The sequence below is a fragment of the Podarcis cretensis genome, assembly GCF_951804945.1.
Source record: "Podarcis cretensis genome assembly, chromosome: 4".
In the NCBI taxonomy this organism is placed as follows: Eukaryota; Metazoa; Chordata; class Lepidosauria; order Squamata; family Lacertidae; genus Podarcis; species Podarcis cretensis.
The window spans coordinates 76,307,861-76,329,229 of record NC_137173.1 but is presented as its reverse complement, the minus strand read 5'-3'; the positions used below and the strand labels follow the sequence as shown (position 1 = coordinate 76,329,229).

At 43.0% G+C, this 21,369-nt stretch overlaps 1 protein-coding gene across 7 annotated transcripts in view; it reads left to right on the top strand.

Annotated features, from left to right (window-relative positions):
* Positions 1-21,369, top strand: part of AFF3 (ALF transcription elongation factor 3) — a 242,227-nt gene that overhangs the window by 197,748 nt on the left and 23,110 nt on the right. For all 7 annotated transcript variants that reach the window (XM_079972474.1, XM_079972472.1, XM_079972471.1 and 4 more), the window contains 3 exons: positions 14,968-15,133; positions 16,729-17,754; positions 19,886-20,010. In XM_079972474.1, coding sequence (XP_079828600.1) covers positions 14,968-15,133; positions 16,729-17,754; positions 19,886-20,010 — 1,317 coding nt within the window. The remainder of the gene's footprint in view (positions 1-14,967; positions 15,134-16,728; positions 17,755-19,885; positions 20,011-21,369) is intronic.

Genomic DNA, 21,369 nt, shown 5'->3' with positions numbered 1-21,369 from the left:
GCGTATGTAACCTGAAGTATATGTAACCTGAGGTACCACTGTAATCCGTTCCGGAAGACCGTTTGACTTCCAAAACATTCAAGAACCGAAACTCAATAGCCGACAGCTAGGCTTCAGTGTCTTGCACTCAGCGGAAGCCGTGTTTCCTGTTCAACTTCCAAGACATTCGAAAACTGAGGTGCCACTGTAATAGGTGTGGTTCCCCTGCGGTGCCCCTGAGACTCCATGCCCAGTGCAACCAAATTGGCTGTGTTCCCCTCTGTGGTAGTTGTATAAGTTACCGGTAGCTTACATCTGAAATATAGTTTCAAAAAGTACAGAACAGTCTCAATGGCATGCTGCTAGGAACAAGATGGAAACCAGTGTGTGTGTGTGTGTGTGTGTGTGTGTGTATGTGTTTTCTCCAGGCCAGAGTGGGAGACATGGATTCAAAAGCATTGTTTATTTCAAATTCTCCAGTAGTATTTATTTATTTATTTATTTATTTATTTATTTATTTATTTTTGCTGAAACAGAAATTAAAAAGATGAAAATGACTTCAAAAAATTGTTACGCCACAGTACTAGAACCGTACTAAATATGGTCTAATCCCATTAACTTCATCGGGATTTAAAGGTATCTAGAGTCAAGAACCGAAGGTTGGATGGATACCCAGCCCCAATATCTAACACGGGTCCTGCTTACTAAGTAACAATTATAGTATAATTTAGCTTGTGAAAGGCAAATGCCAAAAGGTCCAAAGTACATGTTTCTGTTTTCCTCAGAAATAAAATACCTGGGAAGTTTCCCTCCTTCGCAGTGTGTGCCTGATGCACTTTGGTGTTCGGTGAACATTGGGAACATGTGCACTGCCAGGGCAACATATAGCTCTTCTCCAAAATACTCAATCTATGAAGGAACAGAGGAATGCAAATGAAAAACTGGTTTACCAAAGATTACTCTTTGATAGTGTGTTGGCCAAAGGTTTACTTGTAAAAAGCATGGTAAAGCTATCGGAACCCATAAAAATCTGCTTTCAGTTAGTTAAAAGTGCTTAAGACAGTTGAGCTATATCATTGTTTTATCGTCCTCTGGAAGTTAGCTCAAAAGTAATGAGCATGTTTCATATCTGTGTTTGAAGCCACAGTTCTTTGGTCAGGTTCAGTCTGTGTGGCTTGACAGACACATTCAATGCACAGGCTTAGAGCCAAGCAGTGCAGCTGCATATAACATTAGTCTGACTGCTGTTTCCTTGCTGCAAAGCATCTTCAAGCGGGGTCAAATAATAATTTCCTCACCTGCTCCTTCACCTCTTGAAAGTTCCCCACTAAGGTAAAAGCAGCTTGTGAGATTCAAGGGGAAAGGGAGGTTAAGAATTATGCAGTTCAGTTCCATTTCTCTACAACCTATCACCCACTCCTAAGAAGCAGGGCTCATAAAAAAAGCAGTTGCCAGGTTAACATTATATACACTGGCACTATGTTTTACAATTTTGCCCTAAATCTGTATTATTATTATTATTATTATTATTATTATTATTAGTTCTTGCAGTTTAAATAGAATGATATGCTATGTCGAGATATCTCTACCCTAGCATACTGATAAGCATTCATGTCTCCCTTTGAATAAAATCCTGGTTCTTTGAGTCTAGCACCTTGCCGTTGGGGGCCTCTGCATCTGCCTGTCCTAAGAACAAAACACGACACAAATGATTGTTACCAGGTCTCTCTACCTTTTTAAAACAGACACACACAAAGTTCCAATTTTTATTGGAGCATCAGCACTGGGGAAAGATGTATATAACCTAGTTCTGTGCAAAAGTAGCCTCCCAAAATTTTCAGAAGGCAAAATTGGGAAAGGGAAGAATTTTGCTATTGTACTATTTTAAAAAATGTTCCAGGACACTTCTTCATAGCAAGAGAGGATGGATTCCATCTTCTAATGAGAGGGCAGTTGGAGAGAGATTAAATCCAAATACCTTGAGATCACAATCTGGATTAAGAAAGCTCTCAAATTACACTAACTACAGTTTATTTCGCAGTCTCTTGTTGCTTTGGTTATGATTATTATATGATGAACAAATGTGCCATTGTGTCTTTTTAAATGAAATAAGAGATCTGTCTTAAAATCTACAAACTACTGCTTCAGGATGAATCAGGAGATCATGGATACTTACAGAGAGGTTTCTATTGTGGGATGGTGCTCCTTAAGTGTGCAAGGGTAGTTTTTGTTTGTGTTTTCAGAATCCACACAATGCTGTTGGTATCAAAATACCAGGTTGTATTTTACCCTCTCTTAAGCTTAAAAAACCAAAAAGAACTTTGTGGCCAATAAGCTGTTTGCAATATTGTCAACGACCCATTTGCTAAGGGTTGGCCCTGCTGTTAGGCAGAGCGAGGCAACTGCCTCAGGCTGCAGATGCTGAGGGACAACAATGTTAGCTCGCTGACTGTTTCTCTGGAGCCCCCATCCATTCCCTTCTATTGGAGGATAGAGCTTTTTGCGTAACACAGCCTGTTCTGCACCTACCAAAACAAGCTAGCTACCCAACCATGCACTGGAGGATGCTATGCAAAGTAGGATTCAACTGTCAGTCAGCTTCTGCATGTGGAATGTCCTTCACCTTGGGCAGAAAAATATATTGAGCCACAACTACTTTTGCAATTTAAGCTCATGTCTGAAAGCACCCCATGTCACTCAGAGATACAAAACTCAGAGTACAGTGGTACCTCGGGTTAAGAACTTAATTTGTTCTGGAGGTCCGTTCTTAACCTGAAGCTGTTCTTAACCCAAGGTACCACTTTAGCTAATAGGGCCTTCCGCCGCCGCCGTGCCACCGGAGCACGATTTCTGTTCTCATCCTGAAGCAAAGTTCTTAACCTGAGGTACTATTTCTGGGTTAGTGGAGTCTGTAACCTGAAGCGTCTGTAACCTGAAGTGTCTGTAACCCGAGGTACCACTGTAAATGGTCTCCACTAGGGCCCAAGTAAACATGTCTAACAACTGGCAGGTGTGTTCAATAGCATGCAAGTTTCTCCTCTGTCCATGTCCATAGGACCTGAGTTCCTCCTTCCCTTACGCCTTCTGGAGTGCAAAGCATGACGATAAGAAAAGGGGGCACTCAGATGTCCATCTCTCCTTCTAGTCTGGCTCCTAGAAAATTTTCATGGCTGCTATGCCTTGGAAACATTTTTGCACCTCTGGTGGCAGTGCTCTGATCATTCTATCTTTTACTTATTTACATTTATCCTGCTCAGTTCAAAGCCCCCCCCCCTTTTTATTCCACCATAATATTCATGGCTACCTTTGAACCACGGCAGATAACACTAGGTTGCATGTTTGCGGTGTTTGTTACCTGTTTATGTACATTACTTGATACAATCTGCTCTAATGATGAGCCACAGTATCCTTCACATTACCTACTTCAGTCATCACCTCATTGATTGCTAGTTTTTTAACAAGGTTGTGCAAATCATTTAATGTAACAGAATCAGAATCAAGTTCATGCACAAGATCACCCCTTCCCGTTTTCTCTCAGTTAATCCAGAGTAACTACAAACACCATCAATACACACACACACACACACACACACAGAGTGGTACCTCAGGTTACAGATGCTTCAGGTTACAGACGCTTCAGGTTCAGGTTACAGACTCTGCTAACGCAGAAATAGTACCTCGGGTTAAGAACTTTGCTTCAGGATGAGAACAGAAATCGTGCTCTGGCGGTGCGGTGGCAGCTGGAGGCCCCATTAGCTAAAGTGGTACCTCAGGTTAAGAACAGTTTCAGGTTAAGAACGGACCTCCAGAATGAATTAAGTTCTTAACCCGAGGTACCACTGTACACACACACACACACACACTGCTTTTTTTCTAAAAAGAAACGTTTAGGGATACTCTCATTTTCCTACACATATTGAAAGATTTACAAAATGTTTAGGGGTATGCGTCCCCCTGTGCCCCCCCCCCCGAAAAAAGCACTGTGTGTGTGTGTGTATGTGTGTAAGTGTAAAACCATTCCCACATAAAAATACATTGAAGGATGGGGATAAATTCGCACTTGAGAGTACAGAGGGAAGTTAAAATGTGTTGGTGGTTAGCCTAGCTCCATTAAATTATCCTGAGTGTGTGCCCTGAGTCTTTATGCAGTACGCATATAATGATCTTCCCAAAATAGCAATTGTAGCTCTCACATTACATCTGGAGATGCAGATATAATTTATGGGAATGCACCTGTGTCTTTAAAGCGGAAAGTGAGAAGTAGCCTTAGGCATGCTGTCTTCAGCGGCTTCTGAGTAATTAGAAGATAATTATTGGATATGACATCTTTTACTTTGTTATTTTTGTCCAGGTTTCCTTTTAAAAGAAATTGGCACATTTATATTTTAAGTAGCTTCGAACCAACGCCGTCACAACATCAAACCGTATTAGAACATGTGAATTATCAAAGCAATCTTTTCAGAACTTCATCAGCAAACACCATGGTTTATTAGCATGCTTTCCCTGCATGTTTCCACCACCCCACCCCCCCACCCCCCCGTATTACTAGCTATGCAAGATGCAAATGAAGTATCACACATGGCTTATTCTGAACATCACACTGTAATTAAGTTTGCAGATGGCCGAAAAATAAACAGTGCTTCTTCATATAAGACCAATATTGGAAGAGACTTCAAGAGACTGCAAATAATTTCAAATGGATTGGAAGTTTATCCAGAGTTTCTCTAGTGCTAGTATTACTTAACATATGGGCCCTAGATTTCCCTCACAAGGAATCTCCCTAGAGCCCATGTTGCCAGGATTGATACAGGTAGTTATGTCAGGTTCTTACAAGTTAATCACCCATACACAGCCCCTACCTAGGGCTTCATTTGTCCCCCATATCAAATGTGTCCTGGTTTTTGTGTGCCAGTTCATTAGTTACAAATGGGAAATGTGATGGATGCAGTGTTTGTTTGTTTGTTTGTTTGTGTGTTTGTTTGCTTGCTTGCTTGCTTGCTTGCTTTTTAAAAGGTGCTGAGTGTCAAGCGTGTCTGAAAATCATATTGCCTGCTTTCAAAGGCTATACCGTAATAACAAGAGGTGTGTGGAGTAATGCAAAACAGGACTAAGAGCTCCTTTATCTTAAACATTTGTGAAGAAGAGAGAACTTCAACAAGTCACATCCCCCCCCCCTCAGCCCTGGTATGGCAAACTTCACCTGTCAAGATTCTCTTTTCTACACAACTCCTAAAGGTGCATGAGCTATATTCTCATTTGCATCTGGCTAGGCTAGTGAGGAAGGGGCAGGTAGTGGCTGGTGGCAGTAGTGACTGGAGACCAGAGTGGTGCTGCTTTACCTGCCTTTCCAATGCTAACATCACTGCCGATAACCCAAGACGGCGAGGAGCAAGGCAGCAGGAAGGTCAGTGCGGTGTGGCTGCAGTGGCAGGAGTGTCAGATTAACTCTACTGCTGCACATGCACCATAGCTACGTCCCCACTACCTTGCTCTTTCCCCCTTTCAGTTACCAACAGCAAGCTCCACATTGGTAAGCCTAATAATAATAATAATAATAATAATAATAATAATAAATTTTTATTTATACCCCACCCTCCCCAGCCAAGACCGGGCTCAGGGTGGCTAACAACCAATAATAAAAACAAGTTGATTAAAATACAATTTAAAAGATTAAGATACAACATTAAAACATTAGGATGCAGCCTCTTCACAGAAGGAGAAAGGAAAAAGAAAGAGGGGGAGGGAATCAAACTGATTCTAAGCCAAAGGCCAGGTGGAACAACTCTTACAGGCCCTGCAGAAAGAAATCAGATCCCGCAAGGCCCTGGTCTCATGAGACAGAGCATTCCACCAGGTCAGAGCCAGTGTTGAGAAGGCCCTGGCTCTGATTGAGGCTAATCTAACTTCCATAGGGCCCGAGACCTCTAGGGTGTTGCTATATATGGACCTTAAGGTCCTCCGTGGGGCATACAGGGAGAGGCGGTCCCGTAGGTATGGGGGTCCTAGACTATGAAGAGTTCTAGGTAAGTAAGTAATACCACCCCAGCCCATTCTGCCCTGCTGACCACTACTGGCTAGGAATCTATGATTATTTCAAATCTTCCTGAGGTGAGCATGATGCAGTTTTTGCCCCAAGAAACTACTGATTGCTTCTTTTTTTAAAAAAGCACTATTATATTGCTGTTTACAGACCAGTTGTCATACTGATCCTAGGATGAGAACAACAAATGTGTCAACATAATGTGTCAGCATAAGTGCATTTAAAGCATGCTTTCCCCCAAAAAATCCTGAGAACTGTAGTTGACTCCCCACAGAGCTACAGTTGCTAGCATGCTCAGCAAACTACAGTTCCCAGGATTCATTGGGAGGGGAGTCATGTGCTTTTAATGTGCTTTATATGCATAATGTGTACGCAACCTTACAACCCTGAACACAGTTTGACTTACTTGAGGAATATGCTGTGGGCTGGGCTGTTAAATTTGCAATGCCTTCAATCTTACACACACACACACACACACACACCTTGGAAGAAATGTCCAGTTCACCACTGTCTAGCTGTTTCTTTTCCTATTTAAATATCCACTTCCTGTGGAGGCTGGGAAAGAAATTTACTTTTCCAGGCCAATCCTATAAAGAGTTAACTTGCACAGAGCGGGCAGTCTAGCTGCTCAAACTCAGCTGATGCAAGGTCAACGGCAAACACAACCAAGAAAGTCAGAGTTGCTTTATTTTTCTTGTGAGCAGGTCAAATAAAACACTGCTGATGTTCCATTTATCTGGTGTGACAAGCAAACACTTGGCAGCCATTGCAAGCGCTCGCTGGAATCTGGCACCAGTCTCCTGGCCCAGCTGTCAGCCTGCTGACTAATCACTTCATCCTGAAGTTAATGCAGCTCTAGGTTTTTAACACTCTTTCATCTCACATACCCAGGCGCTCAGTCCTTGGAGAGAGCTATTTACTCTGGTAATGCAGTTATTAATTATAATTCCCCCCCCCTCCGTTTTTGGCAGTAGGCTACTTGCATTAATTCTTTTCTTCAGCGTTTCTCTAATGTTTACAATCGTCATTGCAGGTGGGGAGTTATTTTGACACTGCTTCTTCAACTTATCAGCAATCTGTAATGGAAAGCTCCAAAAAAATATTAGATTGGATTTCCTTGGCTTTGTGTGTGTGTGTGTGAGAGAGAGAGAGAGAGAGAGAGCGTGCGAGAGAGAGAGAGCTTGTTAAGGTTTTATTTTTAGCATTGTGCTCAGGGATTTAATTATTTAATTATTTATTTATTTATTTTAGCTAGCATAATATTGTAGCAATTAGACTCTTAAGCACCATGCAGCATGCACCTGGTTTTTGTTTGGAAGGCTAATTTGCCTTAGGTTTGCATTATCGGATGGTACTTGCAGTTCTGTCAGCATAAATAGCATCTCTCTCCCAAGGACAGAGTTTAAGATGTAGGTGTAGCCTGCAAACTCTCTTTTTTTGGCAGCGGTAGCTTCAATTGTTGTGCTCGTAAAGGTGGCACTGTAAATATACAGTGATACCTCGGGTTAAGTACTTAATTCGTTCCGGAGGTCCGTACTTAACCTGAAACTGTTCTTAACCTGAAGCACCACTTTAGCTAATGGGGCCTCCTGTTGCTTCCGCGCCGCCAGAGCACAATTTCTGTTCTCATCCTGAAGCAAAATTCTTAACCTGAAGCACTATTTCTGGGTTAGCGGAGTCTGTAACCTGAAGCGTATGTAACCTGAAGCGTATGTAACCCGAGGTACCACTATACTATTATTGGGGAAAATGTTATTGCAGAAGGATGGGATGTAGTCCAGTCTTAAATATTTTCTGGTGTAAGACCCTTTTCCCACCCACCACCCACTTCTACTGAGATCGACCGAGTAGGAACAGGAGAATAAACCTTTTCTGTAGGGACATCCCAGTTGTGAAATGCCCACTCTCTGCCTCTGTATACCCAGTGCCTACAATTCTTGTTTTTATTATTAATTCAATTTTTACCCTGCCCTTCCTCCCAAAGGAGCCCAGGGTGGTCATACTACCTACAGAAGTAACACAGCATAATTTAAACATTTACAAAAAATTGAAGCAACTAAAAGTACATCGTTGATTTATATACAGCAGTTTCCAAGCTCATGCCTTTCCGGTGCCAAGCATTCCAGTTTCTTGTATTTTTATCCACCCCATGCTTTTGGCGATGTATGGCTGCTGTTTATGGACACTTCTGTTAGTATTTTATCCAGATTCTTTGCTTTCCATGGCTCTGGTTTGAAATGTGGTTTATTTGATTATGTATTTTACATTTTTATTTTAAAAGATTGCAAGGCACCATGGACATTTTATGGAGAGACAGGGTATAAATTAAATTTCCAGAGCTCTCACTCATCAGGGCTCCCATTTTTAGTATAATTTCCAATTCCAGTAAGGTTGAAAAATATTCAAGACTTCAGAAGATGCCCAAGAAAATTGGCAGGAAACAAAAGTAATATTTAATTACCTGGTTCACTCAAGGACATTCGTTTTCGGGATAGTACCTCTAAATTCCACAAGAACCAGGGCTCTTTCACCCCTTTAATAGGAATTTTGACACATGGTGCTTCTCACAGTGCCATGTGAGGGAAATGTTTGTATGCTGAAATCCTGTTTTCTTCTTTTGCTCACCCTTGACTATTAAAGTTCAAGTGCATTAGTTCAAAGGGAGCCTGGCAGGCCATAGAATCTAAATGACACTTTTAGTCATCTGACTTGGGAAGTTAAAGTAAGAGTTTTAAAATTTTATCATCACCACCACCATAAGATTCAGCTTTATCTGCCACACGGGCACAATCCTTTCTTGTCTTGGCACTAGGGATGGAGGAGAAATTTTTATTTTGTTCATGTTTTAATGAAAAAACTCCCTAATTCACGCAGTTCAGTCCAATGTGCAAAATGAAACATGATCACCGTTCAAATTTTGCACTCGTCCAACTTTTGTGAAGCAGTTCTCTGACTGAACATTGTGAACCAAACCTGTATTATGTTAGGGGAAATTCCATGGAAAAATATTTATATTAGTCAAAGCTGCATACAAACATGTGCATATTAGGGAGAAATCCACACTAAAAACGCTGGTGTATTTTTGTTAAGGATTTATTTATTTATTTATTTAAAACTCCCAAAATTGCTGCATAAATGTGGAGTGCTGGATTTAGGACTGGAACAATGAGAAACTGAGGGAAACCAAAATCATCCCTCCTTTGAACTTATGATCAAACGGGGGCCAGAAAATGGAACTGCAAAGAATTGTGAGGATGCCTGAAGAGAAATTAAAACCATGCTGTTGGGTCCTTTGGGGCAGTTATTCTTCCCATCGGATATATTATGCCATAAGTAAACTATAAGGTCAGTGAAGCACTCCTTTCTGATTTGGGTAATGACTTTTTGTTTGTCCAATCTGCAGAGGAATGTCATTTAAGTTCTTAGTTCTGAGTGGGGTGAAAGGGACTTGTCACCTTCTGTGACAGGTATGGGAGATAATGTGGGAGTTAGGGTTTGGTGAGCACCCTGAGGCCCCCTTGAAAGGGGGAGGATGTAGTATCTAGAACAGGGGTCAGCAAACTTTTTCAGCAGGACCACTGTCCCTCAGACCTTGTGGGGGCTGGACTATATTTTGAAAAAGAAGTATGAATTCCTGTGCCCCACAAATAACCCAGAGATGCATTTTATATAAAAGCATACATTCTACTCATGTAAAAACACCAGGCAGGCCCCACAAATAACCCAGAGATGCATTTTAAATAAAGGGACACTTTCTACTCATGCAAAAACATGCTGATTCCCGGACCATCCGTGGGCCGGATTTAGAAGGCGATCTGGCCCCCGGGCCTTAGTTTGCCTACCCATGATCTAGAACATGCATGCCTTCAGGGCTGTAGGACTCAGTGGCACAGTTAAGGAGCACCTTTGGGGCCTACCTGTAACATCTGACTGGAGTTGTTGAGCTCCAGAAAGGGATGGAGCATGAATGCCTCCCCAGTCACCTGAAAGGATGGGGCATCATCATCATCATCATCATCATCATCATCATTTATTATTTATTATTTATACCCCGCTATCTGGCTGGGTTTCCCCAGCCACTCTGGGAAGCTCCTAACAGAATATTAATAAAAATAATAAAGCGATAAAACATCAAACATTAAAAACTTTCCTAAAGAGGGCTGCCTTCAGGTGTCTTCTAAAAGTCAGGTAGTTGTTTATTTCCTTGACATCTGATGGGAGGGCATTCCACAGGGCGGGTTCCACTACTGAGAAGGCCCTCTGCCTGGTTGCCTGTAACCTCACTTCTTGCAGTGAGGGAACCAGCAGAAGACCCTCGGGCAGAATGGTAGGGGGGTAGAAGATGGGCTAACTCCTGGTCACTGGCAGCGTTGGCTCACCCACAGTTTTGTTATTCATTAGATCTCACACTTTGTTCCCCTATACAGATTGAAATGTTTAAATAAATGTGGCCCAGTTCACCCAACCTTCTGCATCTTGCCTTATTTCCCTGTGTGGCAAGGGCACTGGTTTCTGGGGCCTAGGGCACTATGCCCCCCCCCCCCCGTCTTTTTATTTTTATTTTTATTTTGGAAGGGGCCAGTCCCCCTCAATGTTCAGAGCCCCCCTCCCCAGCAACATCAGGACATCATGCAGCTATGCGCCGGGCCCCTCAATGCTCTGGAGAAACTGGTGCCTCCGCTGTGTGGTCACAAGGTGCAAATGAACTAGGAAAAAAGAAAAAAGAAAAAAGTGTAACACTGTGAGGGAAAATAAAGCTCCTATATCCACTGGGAAATTAGATGAAATGCATGAATAGTCTGTGTTAGTTTTCTTAAATTGGATGTAGGGATGCTAAAAGATGGATGTCATTGGGCAAGAGGAATTTGGCTGTCCAAATGTCAGTGCCGTTTGGTGTAACTTACACTGAGGCAGAATATGACAGCATCGCTTAATAAGCCCTCTGTATCTGATTCCAGTGAGAACTTGGCTGCATTCAGTTTTGAGGGGTCCTCCTATCAGAAATATATAAGCCAATTGTATGTTTAGAAAAGGGCACTAAATATTAACCACAGCCAAAAAGATATTGACTTTGGAGAAAAGACATGAAGATCTGGACATGTATAGTTAGGCTTGAGCGATAACAAGAAAGGCAGCGATCGAAAGTACATTTTCTCCCAAGCTCTTTGAAATAAATGAGACAGGTAAATGTGTTTAGGATTGGTGTGTTAAGAGTCATAGCACTTTTCAGATTTGAAAGGTTTCAGTGCTAGCCAGGCAAAGATTTAGGATTGTGGGATAACTGTGTATGGAAATAGACTAAAGATAATAAATTATATGAAGGCACTGGTGCTAAGCATGAGGGGCATCTCCTGCCAATGATATGTTTTAAACTATTGAGCATTTTCCCCTGGATAAGGTAGGGATAATGTATTTTTGTCTGAGTAATTCGAAAGCAGTACAGATTATGTGCTAGACTGTGTAAAAGACTCTTCAACTGCACAGGAAATCAATTGAAAAACTTAAGTGGTCACTTCCTTTCAGACACTCAGGACGATAGCAGTGCATTGAAATATTAAGTCATTGATCAATATACACTTTCAAAACATAAAGTTCAAGTAATTTGACTGAGGAAGAATTAATCATGAACTGTAATTAAACGTACAGTATATCCAAGCACTTACAGAGCTATAATGTTGTCATTGGCGGATTATAACTAAATACTTGTGACTAATGAAATCACATTGATTTAATGAATTTGAAAGGGAGGGAATCTAAATTCGCAATCCTAGATGCTTGGAAGGCGAGCGACTTTTTGTGTTTGTGAAAGAACTCTGCTGTGCAGCTTGGGGCAATACCCTCAGTGCCACCCCCACTGTGCCCTGCCCCCACCTGCTTCTCCTTGCTATCACCAGGTGCTTGCTGCCTCCTCCTGCTTTCCCACCACTGCGACCTTGCATCCCTCCACGACCATGCTTCCCTGCTGCTGCGGCCTACCCACAGCCTCATTGCCATGCCAATACCACAGCCGACCTGCTGTTGCTCCGCGTCTGAATCCTGAGAAGTTGGAGTTGCTTTGGGTTGGTGGTTCCTTGGTCCTGGAATTAGCTGAGTGACCTGTTCTGGAGGGGGTTGCACTTCCTTGAAGGAGCATAGCCTGGATTTTTTCATTAATTCCATCTTATTGGAGGCATGAGTGGCTACAGTGTGGCAGAATGCTGCAGCTGGCAAGCAAAGCCCAGGCAAATGAGACTTGTAATAGGGCTTTGGTGGTCGTGGGACCTCAATTGTGGGATAGTTTTCCTCCTAAAGTTAGCCGGATGCTGGCAATGGCAAGTTTGTAGTGAGATATGGAAACATTCCTCTTCTACCAGGCGTTCTGAATCTTTAGTACAGTGGTACCTCAGGTTACAGACGCTTCAGGTTACAGACGCTTCAGGTTACAGACTCCGCTAACCCAGAAGTAGTACCTCAGGTTAAGAACTTTGCTTCAGAATGAGAACAGAAATAGCACCGCCATGGCACAGCGGAAGCGGGGGGGCCCATTAGCTAAAGTGATACCTCAGGCTAAGAACAGTTTCAGGTTAAGAACAGACCTCCAGAACGAATTAAGTTCATAACCCGGGGTACCACTGTACTGGCTTATTTATTGAGAGGGACCAAAGGAGGGATGTTGTATACAGAATTGAACCATGAATTTCAGGTGCCTTGTTTTTGTGTCATTTTGTATGTTGCGACCTGCCCTGGGATCATTTTGTGATGAAGTTCAGAAACCTTAGCTGGTGCAGTATTCAACAGCCAGATAGCTTTGAGCATCTAACACCAATCTTGGTCCAACTGCTTTAGCTGCCAGTTAGTTCCTGGGCCCAATTCAAAGTGCTGGTTTTGACCTATAAAGCCTTAAATGGCTCAGGACTGCAATTCCTCAGAGACCACCTATCCTCATATGAACCAGCCCGGACCCGGTGATCTTCATCTGAGGCCCTTACTCATGTGCAACCTCCAGAGGGTGGCACCATGAGAACTGGCCTTTTCTGCAGTGGCTCCCTGTCTGTGGAATGTTCTCCCCCAGGAAGTTCGCCTGGCCCCCTGTTGCATATCTTTAGGTTCCAGGCAAAAACATTCCTCTTCTCCCAGGTCTTTGACTAATTAAACAATCTATGGCCTTTTAAACACTTTGTGTGCACGGTGTGTGTGTTATTGTTTTGTTTGTTACTATGTCACATATTTTTATCTATTTATGCTGCAAACCACCCTGTGATCCTTGGTTGTAGAGCGGTATATAAATTTAATAAATACATTTCTGTGTTTGCTGGGCAGCTGCATAAGCATTTTCTAATTCATGGTAGAGCATGTATTTTGCAGGTTCAATCCCTGGTATCTCGGGTTAGGGCTGTGAAAGACTCCAGCCTCAAACCCTGGAAAACTGCCACCAATAGGTGTAAACAATACTAGATGGACCCTTTGGCTTGACTCGCTTGTTGTGTCACAAATTGCAGTCTTACCTGGCAGATGGCAGGTAGCTGCCACCATTAAGCATAGTAGAAATGGGGCATTGCTGAGGTGGGTAGCTGGTTGTGGACTGGGAAGCCATGAACATGCTCAGCAGCAACAGACTGGGTTAAAGAGCAACTGTTGGCAAGGAAGGACAACTCCTCATCAAGGTGGGAAAGAGGTTAAAGTAATCAAGTGTGCCCCAGCAGCAGCAACTGGACTTACCAGACTAGTCTGATGAATACCAGTAGCACAGGTGCAGAAGCAGGATGTTGTCTTGTTATCAATATGAACAGAGCAAGTGATTTGAGGGCAATTGTGCCCAATAGAGCTGGGCAATATATAGATATATCGCCCAAAACCGGTTTGAAGTCCTTATCATGATAGCAGTTTCATAATTTTTGACCTGACAATATATTGCGAATCATGGTGTGTGTGTGTGTGTGTGTGTGTGTGTGTGTACGTGCACGATGCAAAAATGACAGTGTAGGAAAAACCATGAAGCCAGCCAATGCCTCTACATAGCTCTATATTTATTTCAGACATTGTGATATATCAGTACATCACGATGTTTAGCTAGTGGTATATTGTGAAGTTAAAAACCAGATATCACCCAGCCCTGTTCACCTCTACATAAAAAGGTAAAGGGACCCATTAGGTCCAGTCGTGACCGACTCTGGGGTTGCGGCGCTCATCTCGCTTTATTGGCCGAGGGAGCCGGCATAGAGCTTCCGGGTCATGTGGCCAGCATGACTAAGCCACTTCTGGCGAACCAGAGCAGCGCATGGAAACACTGTTTACCTTCCCGCCAGAGCAGTACCTATTTATCTACTTGCACTTTGACGTGCTTTCGAACTGTTAGGTTGGCAGGAGCAGGGAACGAGCAACGGGAGCTCACCCTGTTGCGGGGATTCGAACCACTGATCTTCTGATCGGCAAGTCGTAGGCTCTGTGGTTTAACCCACAGCGCCACCCACGTCCCTCACCTCTACATAGTTCTGTCCTTATTTCAGATGTCATGATATATCAGTGTATTGTGATGTTTAGCTGGTGATATATCACAATGTTGAAAACCAGATATCGCCCTGTCCTTGTGCCCAACATCGGAGTATTCAGAGCCTAGTTATTTGTGGAACTTGTCGGTATCGCTAATGAACACACACATTCTTTCCCTCCTTTCCCTCTTTTTGCAAGCTCTACGTTTTCCTCTGTCCTGCTGATGTGATGTGGAAAGTTGCATGGTAGATGCTGCACCTTAATTCAAATGCGACCACCATTGCTAAAATTCCTTCTGGACAAATTCTTCCAACAGGCCTCTGTTTGCCAACATCTGCATTAGTGTGAATCCTGCAAAAACAGAAGTTCTTTTTATAGGGTATAATAGGCATGTGCCTTGATTTACGTTCTCTCTCTCTCTCACTCCCTCTCTCTCTCTCTCTCCCCATTCCCTCCCACCCTTTATTTGGGTCTGGCAGCACCACTGTGCAGCAGTCCAGCTGCAGGATTTCGGGGATCACCAGCAAGTGCTCCAGCAGCAGCAGCTCCAGTGAATCTGAGAGCAGTTCAGAATCCGACTCAGAGAGTGAAAGCAGTTCTACTGAGAGCGACAGCAAGAAGCCCTCTCATTACTCCAGCCCAGAGGTAAGGAGTTCTGCATCTTTCACTCCCGTTGAAACATAATGAGCAAGAAGTTAAGTTTCCGAATCAGTGGAACCTTTGTCCCAAGTAATGCATTTAGTTAGGATCAAGGAGGTTTTATGCAGTGCTTTTTTTTAAAAAAAAAAAAAAGGTGCCAGATCTCACCATGAAGTTGTTACCGTAAGTGCCACACCTTTAACACACTTTTTACATGGGGTGGGGGTGGGGGTGGGGAAGGTGCCAGTACTGTAGAAAAAAGCACTGGTTTTATGTGGCATCTTGGTGGTTGACTTCCCCATGCCTTAAGTGTGGCATTTTGTGCAGTTGAGGAATTGTGAAAAAAAAACCACTATTAAAAAATCCTTTTCAGCCCTGTTGGAAACACAAGGCAGCCTTGAGCCACTAAGCCTATGAGACTAAAATAAAAGAATGCATATGCTTTTATGCAAATTTCAGGGCATGGCTGAGCACTGTGCATGTTTAGCAGTATGTCCTATATGAAGTATGAATGCAATATATCCTATATTTCAAGCACACACACCCCCAAGCTTACTACATTGGCAAACATCACTCCTGTAGCGTTTCACTCCTGTGACAAAAAGACCACTCCCCTATGTTCCTGGTCCACTACACCACTGTTCCTAGTATACTTACAGCTTCTAAGCCTCAGTTTTAGTCATTCATCTAAAACATTTATATACTGCCTTGTATGAATAACATTAAGGCCATTTAGGAAAAAAATGAAAAGCAAGTAGCAATACCAGCAAAGCAAACAGCGGATAATAGCTGGGATAAAATAATATATGGTGCACTCCAGACGCCACTGAACTACAGCTCCCAATATCCCTGTTTTAGTTTTTGTCCAGAAAACCTGGACAACGCACCTTGCTCTGAACACTTTCCTGGGATGCAAGTCCCATTGAACTCCGTGGGGGCCATTTCTGAATAGGCATTGTGGGATTGTGCTGTTAAAAGAGATTTAAAAAATAGTTATTAAATATTCACAGTAAACGCAGGAATACTTCCTTTGGATGGGGCTTTGTGTTCATGTTTCTGAATAAGATTGAAGAGTAACATCTGTTCAACCTTGCAACTCCGCCTGAATTCAGTGGCTCACGTTTGTTTCTAAGGTCATTTGTTTCTGTTGGTAGCGGAGGAACACCATTAATCAATGCCTACGCTATACTAATAAAAGTCATTAACTGTACATGTTGTCTTTCATATGGTTTCCTCCCTTTTCTATTCTGAGAGGAGCCCAAGTCAGTTCTAGACAAACTTATGAAGGGTAGTTCTCTTTATGGAATCTCCATGTACAAAGGGGGTGCACTTGTGAATATTAGATGCTTGTATTCAAGCCAGGAGACCATCATGTTTTGCTTGTGAGTGATTGAGAAATCTGGCTGCCACTGTGGGAAATGAAGTGATGGATATTCTATTATGGTAATAGAATAGCCACACTTTTTAGTTAAATAATATTTTTATTTGCTGGCCATGAAAAGAATAACCAGTTCCTTAAGAGTATAAAAGCACTGTAAAGTCTCTACTGTATAAGCTGGAGTGTTATGAAATGTTTGGAGTTTCAAACTTTATTTTCCTAGCCTGAACAGCCATCGTCAAACAAGTGGCAGCTGGATAAATGGTTAAATAAGGTTACTTCACACAAAGCACCTATTCTGAACCAAAACGGACTGGAGCTCTTTCAGTGTTACAGCAAAGGGAAAGATGAAGGGCAAGACTGTGAACATTTACCTCCCATTTGCCAAACCGGTCTCAGAGATAAAGAGGTTAAGAATCCCAGCAAGGAGGACCTGAGGCCTAGAACAGCTAACAAAGCCCCGGGGCATAAAGGAGGGAAGCAGAAATCGCCTCCTTCGGCTGCTGCCATTTCTGGAGATAGTGGTCCTTTGAGGAGGTCAGCCTGCAAAAAACAGCCAAGAAGGACAGAGAGGACCTCTGGTGGTGATATCTTAAATGGCCATGCAGCTGATGGTCTTGACTTGAACCAAGTACATTTGGAAAATAATAGCACATGTGAACAACCTAAAACCAGGCCTTGCAACAACAAAGCTGAGCACAGGAAGGAAACACGTGCTGCCTGCGAAAAGAGGCGTACAAGGGGGTCAGGTAAAACAGCACCCAAATCCAAGGAATTTATTGAGACAGATTCTTCATCTTCAACGTCCTCAGATACAGATTCTCAGTCGGAACAAGAGGATTACCCTTTACATAAGCCTCAGACTGTGACCTCAGCATCAGCTGGAAGTGACCAGAAGCTGAAGGACCCTGGGAGTAATAATACCATCAAAGCAAACAGCAGTTGCAGTGCCTTTGGTTCAGTTAACACCAGGACTAGTAACGATATAGCAAAGGAACTGGAAGAGCAGTTTTACACCCTGGTTCCATTCGGTCGGAACGAGCTCCTATCTCCCCTGAAAGACACAGACGAAGTGAAAGCACTTTGGGTCAAAATTGATTTGACACTTTTGACCAGAATTCCACAGCACTTACCTGAGGAGCCACTGCAAATTAATGCTGGAGTTAAAGAAGCAATCAGTATGCAGCACAACATTGTTACTGATCTGCCGGCAGAAAAGGTCATCCCCAAATCTAGAAGGAAACGCAAGGTAGGCTCCTTAGATTTGTTTTTAATTTTTAAAGGGCTAAGGGGAAGTGCTTGGTTGCATCTAAAGTGTATGCCTGTACAGTGGTACCTCAGGTTAAGTACTTAATTCGTTCCGGAGGTCCGTATTTAACCTGAAACTGTTCTTATCCTGAAGCACCACTTTAGCTAATGGGGCCTCCTGCTGCTGCCGTGCCACCGGAGCACGATTTCTGTTCTCATCCTGAAGCAAAGTTCTTAACCTGAAGCACTATTTCTGGGTTAGTGGAGTCTGTAACCTGAAGCGTATGTAACCTGAGGTACCACTGTGTACGTTTCCTGGGCTGTATCCAGTGCTATGTGAGCAGAGTTCTACCTGCACAACAGGACATTGATTTCCTCCTCTTCCCCTCACCCCCTCATTCTCACAGTCTGCTCCAGAGGGTTCCCCAACCCTCTGGAGCTGATTTTGATGGTGTGAGGGGGATAGAGGGGACAAGAGAGGACATTCCATTGCATTCATGGAAGTCTGTTGTGCCAACACAGCTGTAGCATTGGGTCTACAGCCCTTATCCTTCAGTCATTATGGTGGCTCACAGCATATCCAGGGGTGGTGGAGGTAAAATTTAGTCAGTCCACATTTTGCAAACCTACCATATTTCAAAAGCAAAATGTGAACTGAAGCACAGCTTTTCCTTTGAAATTTGTCCTCCTCCAAATTCTGCAATGCAGTTCTTAAGCAAAAAAAAAGTTGGTGTTTTTTTTTTTTAAAAAAAGTACACATCATGAGTAACTGTGCACAGAAAAGAACATATTAGTGAAAACATTGTACAAAAATGGCTTGCAAAAAAGTACACATTAGGAGGAAAATGCCTCAAAATGTGTACAAACTTTGTGGGACCTTTTTTTTTTTAAAAAAAAAAGCAGCAAACTGAAGCAGGCATGGGGCAAACTGAAATTAAGGTTGGAAAATTGATAAAGTAAGAGAAACCAAAATTGACAGATTCATCCATTCCTGTCTCTCTCTGCAAATGCAAATAAGATTCCATGTATTTTAGGAGAAATCCCTAAATGATCCCCTAAGAACTTTGAAAGTTATAAAGAGATTAGAATTTTTTTTTAAAAAAAAAAAAGTATTGCAGATGAGGCCTACATTTCTGTTTAAAGGTAAAGGTAAAGGGACCCCTGACCATTAGATCCAGTCGTGGCCAACTCTGGGGTTGCGGTGCTCATCTCGCTTTATTGGCCGAGGAAGCCGGCGTACAGCTTCTGGGTCATGTGGCCAGCATGACTAAGCCGCTTCTGGCAAACCAGAGCAGCGCACGGACACGCCGTTTACCTTCCCGCCAGAGCGGTACCTATTTATCTACTTGCACTTTGATGTGCTTTCAAACTGCTAGGTTGGCAGGAGCAGGGACCGAGCAACGGGAGCTCACCCCGTCGTGGGGATTCGAACTGCCAACCTTCTGATCGGCAAGCCCTAGGCTCTGTGGTTTAACCCACAGCACCACCCGAGTCCCTTACACATTTCTGTTTAGCATACACTTAATTTCTAACTTGACCCTAAAGTTAGAGTACCCATCTGATCAGGATCACCCAGCTTATTGGGGTAGCGCCATGTACCCACCTTCTCTAGGACAGTGTTGCTCCCGCTTGCTAGGATGGGGAGGGGAGGCTGGCAGTAATGTTGGGCTTTGTTAGGTCCCCCTGCCAACAGAACCGCAACATTTATCACATACAAACCTGATTTCCCCCAAAAGTCCTATATGCACTGGTGATTTGTTATGTGTTGGGGAGCAGTGATGCCACACTCATTGGGGCAGGGATGAGGCAGAGTGAAATGGCACTAAGGACAGAGAAGCTCCAGGAGTCAATGTCAAGGAGCACTATAGAAAGTAAACAATGTGCCCTTAAACTAATATAAATAAACAAATGTTGACGCAGAAGGAGTTGTTATGTTCCTAATTGTGAATAACTGACATGGCTTAATACTTAATATATGTATACACACACACACACACACACACACGAACATGCATGTATCCTACCAAAATATAAAATTTGTAAGCACTACAGTGTTCAATAAATAGTAATATTCAACATCTATACCATTACCTGCACAATTCGATATATGATGGACCCTTTTCTTCCCTTAGTATGAAAATGAGGAAGAAAACAGGGAGAGCAAGAAGATTCACACTGAGCAAGAGTGCTCTTCACATTTACTTGCTTCAGCCCAAGTTGCTTCTGCACCAAATAATTGCAATATGATTAAAAACAGGTATGTGTTTCTTGTGTTAGATGAGATTTGGTCTTTTAAAATTCAGTGTAAATGATACTTGGTATCTAAAGGGAAATGATTTTGCATATTGGTGCAAGTTACTGTCAAAATGTGTTAACTTCTACTTACAATTACTGGATTTCGTTCAAAATATTTATTTGTTGTTATGGCATATGAAAAAATCTTAGCATTGTAAATATCTGCAGCAAAAAAGGGGGCATGTTAAACTGATTATTTAAAACTGCCACTTGGCTTGAACCTTCAGGGTAGGACAGGATGCAATCATTTAAAACAATTTTTAGAGGTGTGGCATGCTGATACCTTCATCTCGATTCTCAGTGGCAGCGGTATAGTGATGCCAGCCTAGCCCGCGCAACCAAGCAGAGCAGGGCCACACTGAACCGCCTGCCTACCTGTTCAGGGGGAGCTTGACCAGCTGGCTCTTGGCAGGTGGAGAGGAGCACCAGGTTGGGCTCCGCTGAGGTCGCCTGTGTGGGGGTGCCTGGTTTGCACCCCCTCAAAAATTGTGTACCCAGGGCCACAACCCCCCTGGCACTTCCACACACGTACTACACCTCTGTCAGTGGCACTCATCACCTGAGACTGCTATTCGAATGTAGCTGGATTCCTGTAGATGTCAATTTAAATGATCTATTGTGAAACTTTTTTAGCATGGTTGATGTTGCAGTTCACACTGGTGCTACAAGAGAACCAGAATTATTCAGTGGCAAATTTATGTGGGAAGTGGCCATCGCTCAACAGTAGAGCACGTTATGTGCATGCAGATAGTCCCAACTTCTCCAGCTAAAAATAGCAGGTGCTGGGAAACATTTCTGCCCGACACCTAGGACAGTCACTTTGAGACAGATAGTACTGGGCTGAGTGATCCAGTGGCCTGACTCTGTTTAAGGCAGATTCATATGTTGATATACTTCTATTAGGGATTGGGCTTCGTGGGGTTTATTTATGGGAATTCATTGCAGGGCTTGTTGGTTCCTCTGTGGCTGTTCCTCCCTAAGGCAGACAGGCATTTGCACAGGCTGCTTGTGTTGATGTCATCAGCATATGCCATTGTCTAGGTGCCTCTGTCCATATTGTGTGTAAATTAAGAGAAGGTGACAAAATGATGCTGGCATGGCGCTAGAGAATTGTGTTTGCTGTCACAAGTGGTGTTATGGCCATTAGGGAACAGTTAACTCAGCTGCGATACTGCATGACTTGTACAATTAGGACTGCGCTTATCTCAAATGATGTGCAAGGAAGATTTGCATTTCTCAATGAAAAATATTTCTTCTGTGACGGGGAAAAGGATTTTTCCCATGACAGAGGTAGTTCCTTGAGGGATTTTGGGGGAAAACA